This window comes from Hemiscyllium ocellatum, chromosome 7 (assembly GCF_020745735.1).
Source record: "Hemiscyllium ocellatum isolate sHemOce1 chromosome 7, sHemOce1.pat.X.cur, whole genome shotgun sequence".
NCBI classification, from domain to species: Eukaryota; Metazoa; Chordata; class Chondrichthyes; order Orectolobiformes; family Hemiscylliidae; genus Hemiscyllium; species Hemiscyllium ocellatum.
Window position 1 is genome coordinate 47,749,240 of NC_083407.1, and position 14,607 is coordinate 47,763,846.

General features: G+C 39.7%; 1 protein-coding gene across 1 annotated transcript in view; it reads left to right on the forward strand.

The window, feature by feature from the left end:
- The window catches only part of lrp2a (low density lipoprotein receptor-related protein 2a), a 290,923-nt gene that overhangs the window by 105,170 nt on the left and 171,146 nt on the right, over positions 1-14,607 (forward strand). The window contains exons 31-35 of the mRNA XM_060827752.1: positions 724-952; positions 1,058-1,235; positions 2,387-2,515; positions 5,432-5,595; positions 8,629-8,776. Of these exons, the coding sequence (XP_060683735.1) occupies positions 724-952; positions 1,058-1,235; positions 2,387-2,515; positions 5,432-5,595; positions 8,629-8,776 (848 nt within the window). The remainder of the gene's footprint in view (positions 1-723; positions 953-1,057; positions 1,236-2,386; positions 2,516-5,431; positions 5,596-8,628; positions 8,777-14,607) is intronic.

A 14,607-nucleotide genomic window follows, 5' to 3' on the forward strand; every position in this document is an offset into this window, starting at 1 on the left:
CATGGTCACTATTAGATTCTTAATCCCAGATTTTATTGAATTCAAATTTCATCATCTGCCATGGTGGGATTCAAACCCAGGTCCCCAGAACTTCACCTGGGTCTCAGGATTAACAGTCTAGCAATTTTACCGCGAGTCTGTCACCTCCCCTTAAATATCGACAATGGAGAGTCTTCCTTTGAATCGGGATCATTTTATTTGTTAGTCAAATGTGGATATTGTTGACAATGCCGTCATTTATAGGATATCTTTAATTGCTTTGGTGAGATGCTGTGGTGTATCCCCCCGTTCCAGCATTGCATGCATTTTTGTTGCTTTATGGAACCGCAAATGTTCTAAATGTATCGTTCCTGATCGAATCTTTCGAGTCCTGGGGATCTTTTTGTTTTAACGTTTAGTTGAGTAAACTTTATAATTGTTCTCAGCTACACAGCAAGCTGGAATATTGTGAGAAATAAACAATAATACTTCACATTTGGTAGAAATTAAAAACAGATACAGCTTGTCTTTGTTTGAATTGTACTTAACTATAATTTAGTTGCAATGACTTTAGTGGCTATTTGTATCTATAATCCAGACTGTGCAGAAGAGGTGTGAGAGAAACCATCAAAATAGCAATCAGGTTCAAAAAATGCTTATGGTGGGAGTTGGTGTGGTTGGGGGTCACAAATAAATTCCTCTTTGATTTTCAACTGATTCTGTCAATTTGACTTTACTTTGTAGTACTCATCTAATGTTCTGGACAGACTGGGGAAAAAACCCACGAATTGAAAAGGCCAGTATGGATGGCACCTTGCGAACTATCTTAATAAGTCGCAAAATCTTCTGGCCAAATGGTTTAAGCATTGATTATCCAACTAAACTACTTTATTTTGCTGATGCATATTTGGATTATATTGAACATTGTGATTACAATGGGAACAACAGGAGACAGGTTTTAGCTAGTGACATGGTAAGTGAATAAAGTATTATCTTCCTGTTACTTAGAAATTAGACATACCTCTTTGGAATTTATGATTTGATATAAAACCCTCCATAATTACACATCATGTTGTAGATCCTGCAACATCCACATGCCATAACCATTTTTGAGGATTTTGTGTATTGGACTGAACGACGATCTAACCATGTTACGAGAGTAAATAAGTGGCATGGAAAGAATCAGACTGTGATGATCAGAAATGTAATTGAGCCACTCGGAATAGTTGCTGTTCATTCTGTCAGGCAACCACCTGGTAGGTCAAAAAACATATTAATTCTTGTCTAATAAACCCAATAACATTTTGTATTTTTAATGTCACATTTAGTAGTATTTTAGAATCATGGAGACTGTGCATCACACTTGACATGTGCCAGACCAGATATAATAAAGCAATTCTATTAAATGTCAAGTCGGTCAGGACTTCATTCAAGTAAATAATTTCTCCTTGCGACTCTCAACCTCGTCGCAACTTACTGACTGGGGTGTTTTGAACCAACAAGGGTCGCATGCACCAGTCATAGAATGAGTGGAAAAACTTGGTAGTTCCTTGATGGAGATCCAATGGAATCAAATGCACTTCAGACACTATTAGGCCTTCCCTGTGGCTACGGTCTCCAGATGCACAAGTGCTACTCATTGAGGGCTGCCAACCAATCTGAGGCTGGGCAGCTTGTGAACGCAGTGGCTCCTGCATTTTCCTTGGCCTCACGAACCCCCAACCACCCACAAGATTCTGAAGGGACTTCATGGGGCAGGTTCAGGGGTGACTTCCAGCTGTGGGAACAGGGTATCAAGAAAACAAAGAGTGTCCCTGTCAAATCTGACAGGTTTTCCTTTTCTACCTTCTGAGGATATGAGACACATGCATGCACTCTTCATTTACTCTGTGTACCATTACGAAGTTGCAGTGGACTTGGTGTCAACTAGCTTACAGAGAAGACAAATTCACTTACTGTTGGCAATGGCTAGGAATCCTTAATCAGTCTCTTCTACCATCTGACATATTTGGAAGAGGTTTTCACCCTTCTGGAAGACTACTGCAAGGCCGCTTATGGGCTGCATAAAATCCAGCTCAGTTTCCCATGCCTAATCAATAGAGATGATTTTGTGGAGTTAAAAGTTAACATTGCAAAAGATAAAGCATGTTCCAATCACTTCCTATCATACGGTGATACTAATATTTTCCCCAACTTTGCTTCCATACCAGTTTACTATCATAAACTGTGTTGCATTTTCTTAACACCACTTTTGCCTAATTTTAAAGCTCTGCAGACCTCACCTTTTACTCTAATATTAAATTAATGCTTACTCTATTTATATTTCGAGAATCAAACTCAAGTTGTAAATTTGACTGACTCCTTTGATATCTACAACAATGTTATGGATATTTGTTTTGTTTCCCAGCTTGGAATCCATGTTTTTCCAATCCTTGCAGCCACTTATGTCTGCTTTCGGCATCGGCTCCTAGATTCTATTCATGTGTCTGCCCCTCAGGCTGGAACCTAATGGCTGATTTGAAACATTGTGCAAAAGGTAGGACAGAAGTATGATCTATACCTCACTGAAAATGTTGACTCTCACATCTAGTTATGTCATACAGAGGCAACAATAAAGATTTCTGAATATTATATCAGTATTGTCTAAAGTAATAGAATAATTCCAAGGCACATTTGATTAGGAGGAATGGTCTGATGACTTTTACAGGGGGCAGGCTTTGTATTTAAAGTTACAAAGGAATGAGCAGAATGCAGTGACTGTGCCAAGGTCAGCCAGGTGGATCTCATAGAATATGAGTTCCCTGATTTGGGCTGTTAATCTGGTCTGGTCAGGGAGCTCTGGCTGACAGATAAGATTAGGAGTGTCAGAGATTCTGCTCACTTTGAAAGCTGGCCCTGAGGCAGCTGAATCTGTGTCAAGAACTCTCTATATGTGGATAAAAGGTGACTTGGTAACTGGATACCAGCCTGGGTTAAGTTATTTCACAAACCACGGTAGGAAATTCAACACTCTTCAATCCCCACATACAAATTAATACAGGGAAAGTAGTATAAAAATGAACTTTGGATTGCTATTTTTGGGAAGCTCATCAGATATTTTCCTTCGACGACTTGTGCAGGTTTGGGCTTTTTTAACTCCCGCAGAAAGTATTGTTCTAGACCTTATAAATAATTGAATTAGATGGATGTAAATGCATTCTTCTGATGAAATTGAATTTCAGAAGACTTTCAGAAAACAGTCCTAGGCTTTTTGAAATAAGATATTAACATTTGTGCTCTGTAGTTCAATTGGCTGTTTTTGGGCTCATCTGCTTAAAATTGTGTTCTCTTAGATCCTGTCAACTCTGTGAATGGTTATTGAATCTCAAAATTATACCTTTGGCTTTCAATTTTATTTTTAATCTTTATTAGCACTCATTAAGAATGAAAAAGTTTTACAGTATATTGAAGTATTTTGCTCACTTTTACAATTGTATTATGCAGGATTTGTCTTCTGGAAATTATTTTCAAATCCTTAAGAGAAGGTTGTACAAAGAGATACTAAAATGTTTTTATTCCTCTCATTGCCATAGTTTCATCAATGCTCCAATTATATTTGCAGGGCAATTATGCAAATATACAAATATTGAAATTTTATTTGTTGTTGAAAGATTTGGAATGATTGCTCAATTGATATGTTTGCTCCTCAGTAGCAGTTTGATAATAAAAAATAGTTTATATTTTCAGCAGAGATTAAGTACCAACAGTGATTTTCAGCAGAAAGCTTTTTTTTTCCGGCTTACACAAAGCTTTAAAAATACAACTGTGTCAGATACAAATAAACAGGAACATATAAAATCCAAAATCCTACTCATTTCAATATATTTCACATTCTGTGCTATTTGATATCTGATTTAAACTCAGGTTGGTAAATGTTCATTCAAGGCAACATTATCAGGTGGTTGAGAAGTTATGCACAACATGTTTATGATCAAAGGTTTCATTTTCATAGAAAGTTGGAATTCCTACAGTGTAGAAACAAGCCCTTTGACTCAACAAATCCACACCGATCCTCTGAAGAGATACCTACCCAGACCCATTCCCCTACTCTATACTTACACCTGACTAGTTCTCCTAACCTACATATTACTGATTACTATGAGCAATTTAGCATGGCCAATTCACCTAACTCCCACATCTTTGGATTGTGGGAGAAAACCAGATCACCTGGAGGAAACCTATGCAGACATGGGGAGAACGTGCAAACTCTACACAGGCAGTTACCCGAGGCTGGAATTGAACCCAGGTCCCTGGCGCTGTGAGCTAGCTGTGCTAATCACTGTGCTGTGTCTTGTTGTGGATTTGAAATGATGCAGAGATTCTGCTGTTGGACTGGGGTGGACAAAGTCAGAAGTCACACAACTTCAAGACATCGTCCAACAGGTTTACTTGAAATCACAAGGTCTCAGAGCACTGTCCTTCCATCACGTCACCTGATGAAGGAACACACTCCAAAAGCTTGTGACTTCAAATAAACCTGCTGGGCTATATACTGACATCATGTGACTTCTCACCATGGATTCAAAAGTCCAGCTTTTAAATGAGCCACCCATCTAGTTTTAAAATGTTAGGATTTCTGTAATTCTATAATCAAGCCATTTCCTGTGATGTGTCTATACTGCTAACTGGTCTTGAAAAGTAGGTGTCACATTTTCCTAAGACTCATTACACTTCATCTTGAAGAATATCTGCTATTATAAGAAAGTGTACCACTGAGTGGAGTTGGGTTCTTTGTTTTGATTTAATCGAGGTAGGAGGACGCGTTTTGGAATTGAGGAGGAGGCAGGAAAATGAAGGATAATTTTTTTGTTAAAACAAATGCCAGATCAGAGCAGATCTGTATACATGGGCAATAAGAAAGGTGAGGAATAATACTAGAATATTACCTTGCTCTCTGTCATTTTGCAACCCTTCCTTTGGCTAAGATGATCATTTAATGTTTTTGTCCCAAATACATTTTGATTGACCAAATTAAGATTACAGATTTTCACAACTTGCTCAGATTTGCTTAATTAAAGCTGACTTTTGCTCAGAGCTTTGTTTTTCTAACACTGCATTACGATTGATAGACCAAATGAACCATAGGGCTCCATAGAAGAGCCATTCAACTTCAAAAGTGTTAATTCTGTTTCTCTCCTCTGTCAGACCTGCTGAGTTTCTCCATCACTTTCTCCTTTTATTTCGAATTTCCAGCCACTACAGTATTTGGCTTTTGTTTTATAAACACAACTGAGTATGACTGTAAAAACAGCATTGCATCTGCCTGGCCAAGCCCAATTTGTTTTAGCACAAAATGGATTACATTAGCAGAAAATCTCTGTCATAATATTTCTCTTTAAGCAGAAGGTTATGTTTGTGTAAGATTTTGAAATTTACTCAAGAATTTAAAATAATCTTCCTTCACCATTCCTAGCTGAACAGCCTTTCCTAATTGTTGTGCGAAACAGCATCATCTTTGGCATTTCTCTGGATCCTGATGACAAAACTAATGATGCCATAGTTCCTGTAGCTGGAGTCCAGAATGGCTATGATGTTGACTTTGATGATGAGGAGGTGCTGTATTGGGTTGAATATCCAGTAAGTACAAATAGTTTTCTCAAATATAATGAATGTAGCAGTCAACCTCCAATTGCCATCACTTTCCAACGCTGTGCTTTTTAAAATGCTGCTTGTCCAAGTAGTCTGAATTTTCTTCATATCTTCTATACACTTTATGGATCTGAGTTAAGTGAGACTAAATTAGCAATCAATACCCTAGGATACTACAGTGAAATAGCAATTCTCTTCTGTTAGTTTATTCCCTTTATATTGCTAGAATCAGTAACTCATCAAAATGGGTTGTATCAATGTACTTACCACTTACTCTATAAATCCATATATACATCAGTCAAAAATCTAAGGACAGAACAGTTTTTGTTAAAAGAAAACTCAAGTTTGAACAGATTTAAATATGCACAAAAACAATTCCCTGTGGGATAAGATCACTGGTTAGAAAATATCAAGAGCTCGGTCATTCTTTAATTTTAGTGAATTGATGGTGGTAAAAATAAAATATGCAGAGATATGGAATAGCATTACTGAGCAGAAAAGAGAAAAACTTCTTCCATCCAACTCCATTTTAATTTAAAATTGCCTCTTAACCTACCCTTCCTTTTTGTTATTGTTGCACTTGGTGGGCAGTGCTTGTTAATTGGTAATTCTTTAATTAACCCTATTTTTATAATCAACCTGTTCAAAGATGTTATTACACACCTCTGGAATACATGGATCTTGAACCTCTCATTCTAGAGTAGGGACATGTCAACAGACAGAATGGTTAAGAAGGTATTTAGCACGCTTGCCTTCATTGCACAGACCTTTGAGTATAGAAGTTGGGTCATCATATTGAGGTCGTACAGGATATTGGTGAGGCCTCTTATGGCATACTATGTGCAGGTCTGGTTGCCCTGCAATAGAAAGAATATTATTAAATTGGAAGAGGGTTCAGAAATGATTTACCAGAATGTTGCTGCAACTGGAGGAATTGAGTTATAAGGAGAGGCTGGGTAGGCTGGAACCTTTTTTCACTGGAGCATAGGAAGTTGAGAGGTGCCCTTATACAGATTTATAAAATCCTGAGGGGAATAGATAAGGCAAATAGCAAAGGTTTTTTTTCCTCTAGGGTGGAGGAGTTCAAAACTAGAGGGCACACTTTTAAGGTTGGAGGAGAAAGTTTTGAAAAGGACATGAGGGGCACCCTTTTTATACAGAGAGTAGTTCATGCATGGAATGAACTGCTTGAGGAAGTAGTGGATGCAGCTACAGTTACAGCATTTAAAAGACATTAGGATAAGTACCTGAATAGGAAGGGTTTGGAGGGATATGGGCCAAATACAGGCAGATGGGAATACTTTAGTTTGGGATCATGATCAGTGTGGACTCGTTGGACCAAAGGGTCTGCTTCTGTGCTGTATGACGATGACTGTATGACCCTCAAAATATTTGTTGCTAGATGTTGATTATATAATTACTAACATGCGTAATTGGGTGACAGTTTAATGGAAAAAATGAGCTGGGCTCCTCTCCACTGGTGAGTTGGGCTTCTGGATGACAACGGAAAGGTCCACAACGTAAAGATAGAGACCGGATTATATGCTAAAATATAAATTTACGCTCAAACCTTTGCAAATCTCACTGTAAGACTTTTACTAGGAGAAAGTGAAGACTGCAAATGCTGGAGATCAGAGTTCGAGAGTGTGGGGCTAGAAAAGAACAGCAGGTCAGCCAACATCCAAGGAACTGGAGAATCCACATTTTAGGCATAAGCCCTTCATCAGGAATCAGGATTCCTGATGAAGGGCTTATACCCAAAACCTTGATTCTCGTGCTCCTTGGATGCTGCCTGACCTGCTGTGCTTTTCCAGCATCACACTCATGACTAAGACTTTTACTGCCTAATTCAACATACATATGTTGATCAGTGAAATACCATATAGTCAACTATTCATACACTTACTTGTAGGATGAGTTTATAAATGTATCTTCTTATTGCACATTTATATTTGTGTTCTTTTCTGCGGTTGCTGTGTTTATTCTGTTTAGTTAATCTCTCTCAGTTGTTTTGTTTTTCTTAAGCACTCCAGTGATAGCTCTTATTTTCTGTAGTCTATTGGTTTTGCACTCTAACCTTTGAGGAGAATCATAATCTGAAGAAAATCATATTGATTACAACTGATTGGAATTCAGGTCAATGGTCTAATTTATTCTGCATGCATTGATTTCTTAATCTTAAGGATGTCCTTTGATATGAAAATACAGTCAAAATTAGAGTGTGGTAATATACATACTACCTATTAATACCATTACAGCCAGGTAATGTTAGAATTTGTCTTCCTTTAGGTCTGACATTGAGGTTAACATTTTCTGAGATAGACTCTGCTTTTTGCAATATTCCACAAAGTGCATTTATCTTAATGTCAGTTTCTCTGAATGTGGTTTGATTTAAAGTTAATCAGAGAAGGTGAAGCAGCTCAGAGCATGCATTATTTAGAGAATGTTGACAGTTTCTAGCAATCCTGCTTATAAATCCTCCTTCAGCTTGTGAGAATCAGGTGACCTAGATATTATGATTCTATAATCCAAAGAGCTGAGGGCTGAGATATGCATGAGAGGCTAATAAACCTGAGGAAGAGAGATTCCCTAACTTTGTACAATATTAAATTTATATTGAGGTTTCTAGTAGAAAAAGGCACAGCATGTGTTCTGGAAATAGGTTTTTCTTAGCTTAGGTTAAGTTTATAATAGGTTTAGAATAATCACCTCCTGTCAGTGACAAAAAGTAGAAAAAACATTTACCTGAAAATATTCCAAGCTTTGTCATGGAAATGGATTAAGATTTTCAAGAAACTATCATTATCTGCAGTTAAACAGGTCCACGTTTGCTCAAACTGGCTTATATGTTGGACTTGGCCAACTGTTTCTAAGTACTTAGGAGGATTTAAAGATTTCCTTCTTTGAAAGTGTGTCTAGATCCCACTATTAAGTAGAGGATTTGTAAATGTGGAACAGGTCCCCGCTCTCTTGTCTCTGAGATTGTGAAGATTTTTCTTACTGTGATTTATGTGCTTTTAGGGAGAAATTCACACTGTGAGGTCAGATGGAACCAATAGAAGCATGTTTGCTCCAGCTTCTACCATTGGCTCCCCTATGGGCTTGGCTTATGATTGGATCTCCATGAACCTTTACTATACCAACTTTGACCAACAGTCCATTGAGGTCAGTATTCTTGACTTAAATTCAATCAATTTCTGCATGGAATCAAAGTGGTAGAATTGTTGTAGTAAAGCTGTAGGATATGTTGTATTTACAAAAGCTGATAACTGATGAAACAAATTTTGTACAAATAGTAATTTGTTTTTATGCAAGTAATTTCTTATTCATTAAATATGTTATTATGACATACATATCATGAGGTTAATTGCAATACTTAACATAAATAATATTTTCTACCAATTTCTGGACTCTAGTGCAACTGTCAGGATGGGTTGGCTCAGTTGACTATGATGTGGTGGAGGAGAATGTGAACAGTGCTACTTAAATCCTGTTACAGTTAAGATAGTTCCTCAGGGACTGCATCCTTGCTTTGCCCCATTGTGATACCATGACATAAACCGCAATTAGCAATCTTTGGTCTACAAGAACACTACATGATGAGAGAAAGAAGCATTCTTTATCAGCATTACAATTTGCATTTTACTTTGTGTCAATTATAATTATTTAGTTAAACATTGGTTTTCTTTGCCTATTTAACATTGAGAAACTTGATACTTGAAGTTTAAATTTTTAACTTGTAGTATGTCCTAATTTTGTGTTCACAACAACAAAGAACAACAGAGGAAATTACAGCACAGGAACAGGTCCTTCAGCCCTCAAGCCTGTGCTGATCCAGATCCTCTATCTAAACCTTTTGCCTATTCTGTAAGGATCTGTATCCCTCTGCTCCCTGCCCATTCATGTATTTATCTGTATATATCTTAAATGACACCATCATGCCAGCTTCTACCACCTCGACTGGCAACGTGTTCCAAGCACCCACCACCCTCTGTGTAAAGAACTTTTCACTCATATCACCCTTAAATATTTCCCTTCTCACCTTGAACTTGTGACCCCTAGGAATTGAATCCCCTCTCTAGGAAAAAAAGCTTCTTGCTATCCACCCTGTCTGTACCTCTCTTGATTTTGTATACCTCAACCAGGTCCCCTCTCAACCTTTGTTTTTCTAATGAAAGTAATCCTATCTACTCAACCTGTCTTCATAGCTAGCATCCCCCATACCAAACAACATCCTGGTGAACCTCCTCTGCACCCTCTCCAAAGCATCCACATGTGGCAACCAGAGCTGAATGCAGTATTCTAAATGTGGCCGAACCAAAGTCTTACACAAATGTAATATGACCTGCCTACTCAATATCCCATTCGAAAAAGGAAAGCATGCCATATGCCTTCTTGACCACTATATTGCTGGAATAGAGTTGCCACCTTTGGGTACAATGGACCCAAGCACCCAGATCTCTCTGTACATCAATTTTCCCCGGGGCTTTTCCATTTACTATATAATTTGCTCTTGAATTGGATCTTCCAAAATGCATCACCTCACATTTGCCCAGATTGAACTCCAGCTGCCATTTCTCTGCTGAACTCTCCTATCTATATTCTGCTGCAATCTCTGACAGTCCCCTTCACTATCTGCTACTCCAATAATCTTAGTGTCATCTGCAAACTTGCTAATCAGACAACCTATACCTTCCTCCAGATCATTTATGCATATCACAAACAGTAGTGGTCCCAACACAGATCCCTGTGGAACACCACTGGTCACAGTTCTCCATTTTGAGAAACTCCCTTCCACTACTACTCTTTGTCTCCTGTTCTCTATCCATCTAGCTAGTACACTGGACCCCATGCAACTTCACTTTCTCCGTCAGCCTACCATGGGGAACTTTATCAAATGCCTTACAGAAGTTCATGTATATGACATCTACAATGCTTCCCTCATTAATGAACTTTCTCACTTCCTCAAATAATTCTATTAAGTTAGAATTCTAACTTAAATGACCTCCCCCTGCACAAAACCATGATGCCTATCACTGATAAGCCCATTTTCTTACAAATGTAAATAGATCCTATGAAGAGAAAATGCTGGAAAATCTCAGCAAGTCTTGCAGCATCTGTAAGGAGAGAAAAGAGCTGACGTTTCGAGTCTAACTGACCCTTTGTCAAAGCTTTGTCTTAGCTTGCTTGGCACACTCTCCTCATTCCTGAAGAAGGGCTCATGCCCGAAACGTCAATTCTTAAACAAGGAGACAACGTAAGCAATTCTCCAGTCCTCTGGAATCTCACCCATGTTCAAGGATGCTGTAAAGGTATATGTGAAGACCCCAACTATTTCCTCTCTCGCTTCCCTCAGTAACCTGGGGTAAGTCCCATCTGGACCTGGGGACTTGTCCACTTTAATGCCTTTTCAAATACCGAACACCTACTCCCTCCTTATGCTGAGTTGACCTAGAATAGTCAAATATCTATTTCTAATCTTAATATCTCCCTCTCCTACGTGAATACTGAAAGTACTTATTAAGAATCTCACCCATTTTCTCTGATTCCATGCATAACTTCCCTTCTTTTGTTCATGAGTGGACCAATCCTTTCAATAGTTACCCTCTTGCTTCTTATATACGAATAAAAAGCTTTGGGCTTTTCCTTAACCTGTTTTCTAAAGGTATTTCATGACCCCTTTTAGCCCTCTTAATTCCACATTCCAGATTGGTACTACTTTCCCAATATTTGTCCAAAGCTTTGTCTGTTTTCAGTTGCCTAGACCTATGTATGCTTCCTTTTTCCTCTTAACTAGTCTCTCAATTGCACTTGTCATCCATGGTTCCCTAATCTTACCTTTTCTATCCCTCATTTTCATAGGGACATGTCTGTCCTGCACTCTAACCAATCTCTCTTTAAAAGCATCCCACATTTCAAATGTGGATTTACCCTCAAACAGCTGTTTCCAAAACACATTCCCCAAATTCTGCTAAAGTTGGCCTTGCCCAATTTATCATTCTTCCTTTGGGACCACGCTCATTTTTACACAATAATAAGAAAGAAATGTGGTTGCCAGGACAAATCTAGGTCACGACACACTAAACTGAGTGCAAACAATGTTGCAAGGTAGTATAATCTGAATAATTAGCAGAAGCGTTTGTCACAGCTTTTGGTCTTATACCATTAGCTCACTTAATGGTGGAATGTGGAAGGTCTGTCAAGCAGGCAGAGGAATTTGAAAGGATTTGGCCATTTTAAAGGAAGTAGATGCACAAAGAATCAAAGATTGTAAAGGATGCAAGTAGATTTTAAGATTTTGTCAAACGTTTTAATATTCTTAGTAGGGGCTTGATGGGGGAAGAGTGCTGTGGAGAAGAGAAAGAAAAAATAAAATTAAATGAAATGCAATGTGGGGACACAAATATGAATCTTCAAGGACAAATGGAGTTGTACTTGATCCCTATTTCATGAAGGTGAAGATAGGCACAATACTGCACAAAATATGTATGAAGAGAGTTGCCCCATTTTGCAATCTAAGGTATTCTTCCTATTAGAGAAGAGTGAAAAGACACATACAGTCCACTGTGTCATAGTGGAACTCCATACTTGATGCTCTGCACTTTTGAGAACTTCGGCACTTTGGAAAAACTGTGCTCTGTGATCTGATGGTTGTTTTCCACAGGGAAAATTATGTAAATGTAACTGGAGACAAGCAATCTAGGAACCTCATTTAAATCATTCAAAGGAATCTTCACCTTGTCAACTTTGGTAACTACAAAGAAAATAACATCTGATTATAAGAAGCATAAATAAAATTAGATGCTGACCTCAAACCCCACCCCTACACACATTCATATCCCACAACAGTTCCACAGCGAACATGTCAGTGGTGAGCGCACCAACAATCCTGACTGATGGAAACAGTGACAGTTTCTCTAAGATGAGGCCTTTTCCACATTTCTGCAAGTCCGACCTTACAGAGCTGTTTGTCAATCAAACGGCTAGTAGGTTTATAATGGTGCCACTGCATCTCCAGGCTGTTCCGAGGAAGACAGGCCCAGCATCAGAGGCATATCCAAGTTATCTCCTGGGCTAGGGTCCTGGTGAAGGGTTTGAAAAGTGTTAGGGGGTTACTTTGGCAGCCTAGAGGAGGATTGAGCTATGAAGGAAAGAGGTATGGCCTTTGGGTGTTGTGGTATCTATAATGGGCCCAGGGAACATGCAAAGAAGGTCATCCGTGCAGGCAATAACATTGCAGTGACACCCAGCGTTATTTTTCTCTATTTGGGATTTGCACACTGTGGGTGGAGGACCTTTGAACATTTCAGCCCACAAGTAGAAAATTCCATGGTGATGGGTGGGCTAGGACTGAGAGCCAACTGCTTGCCCACTTGAATGAGAATTTGACAGAGAGAGAAAACTATCCAGAAAGAAGCTTGTTCTCTTAATAAGCTAATTTTTATCTTACTTATTTATTATTATAGTTGAATAAGAATTAGCTTTATTGTCATCATGACCTCCCATGAGTACAGTGAAAGGTTACAAGTCGCCACTTATGGCATCATTTTAGGCAAAAAGGTACCTAGATACACATTCTTAAGCACAAATTATTTGGAAAAAATAAGAAAAATAAAGAAATAAAAAGTCCGGCATTACAGACCTTTGTGTCTTTGTGCCAGCCCAGACTGCACCTTGCCTTGCCTCTGGTCTCAACCTGTCTAACCCCTCTCCCACTCCAACCTCTCACCCTCACAATGCGCAGCCCTCCAATCCCGACCTCACCATCAAGCCAGCAGATAAAGAGGGTGCAGTGGTAGTCTGGCGCACTGACCTCTACACCACTGAAGCCAGACACCAACTCGAGGACACCACTTCCTACCGCCCCCTCGACCATGACCCCACCCCCCATCACCAAACCATCATCTCCCAGACCATACAGAACATCATCACCTCAGGAGATCTCCCACCCACAGCTTCCAACCTCATAGTCCAGGAACTCCACACTGCCCGGTTCTACCTCCTTCCCAAGATCCACAAGCCTGACCACGCTGGCCGACCCATTGTCTCAGCATGCTCCTGCCCCACTGAACTCATTTCTACCTACCTCGACGCTGTCCTATCCCCCCCAGTCCAGGAACTTCCCACATATGTTCGAGACACCACCCATGCCCTCCACCTTCTCCAAGACGTCCATTTCCCTGGCCCCCAACGTCTCATCTTCACCATGGATATCCAGTTCCTCTACACCTCCATCCGCCATGACCAGGGCCTCCAAGCCCTCCATTTCCTCCTCTCCCGACGTCCCCAACATTACCCGTCCACCAACATTCTCAATTGTTTGGCCAAACTGGTCCTTACCCTTAACAATTTTTCCTTCGAATCCTCCCACTTCCTCCAGACCAAAGGGGTAGCCATGTGCACCCGTATGGGCCCCAGTTATGTTGTCTTTTTGTTGGCTACATAGAATAGTCCATTTTCCGTAATTACACCGGCACCACTCCCCACCTCTTTCTCCGCTACATTGATGACTGCATTGGCACCACCTCATGCTCCCGCGAGGAGGTTGAGCAATTCAATAACTTCACCAACACATTCCACCTTGACCTTAAATTTACCTGGGGTAAAAAGTGAGGTCTGCAGATGCTGGAGATCAGAGCTGAAAATGTGTTGCTGGTTAAAGTGCAGCAGGTCAGGTAGCATCCGAGGAAATGATAAGGGCTTTTGCCCGAAACGTCGAATTTCCTGTTCCTTGGATGCTGCCTGACCTGCTGCGCTTTAACCAGCAACACATTTTCAGCTTAAATTTACCTGGACCTCTCTGACACCTCTCTCCCCTTCCTGGACCTCCATCTCCATTAATGATGACCGACTTGACGCTGACATTTTTTACAAACCCACCGACTCCCACAGCTACCTGGATTACACCTCTTCCCACCCTATCTCTTGCAAAAATGCCACCCCATATTCCCAATTCCTCCATCTCCGCCATATCTGCTCCCAGGAGTACCAGTTCCACCA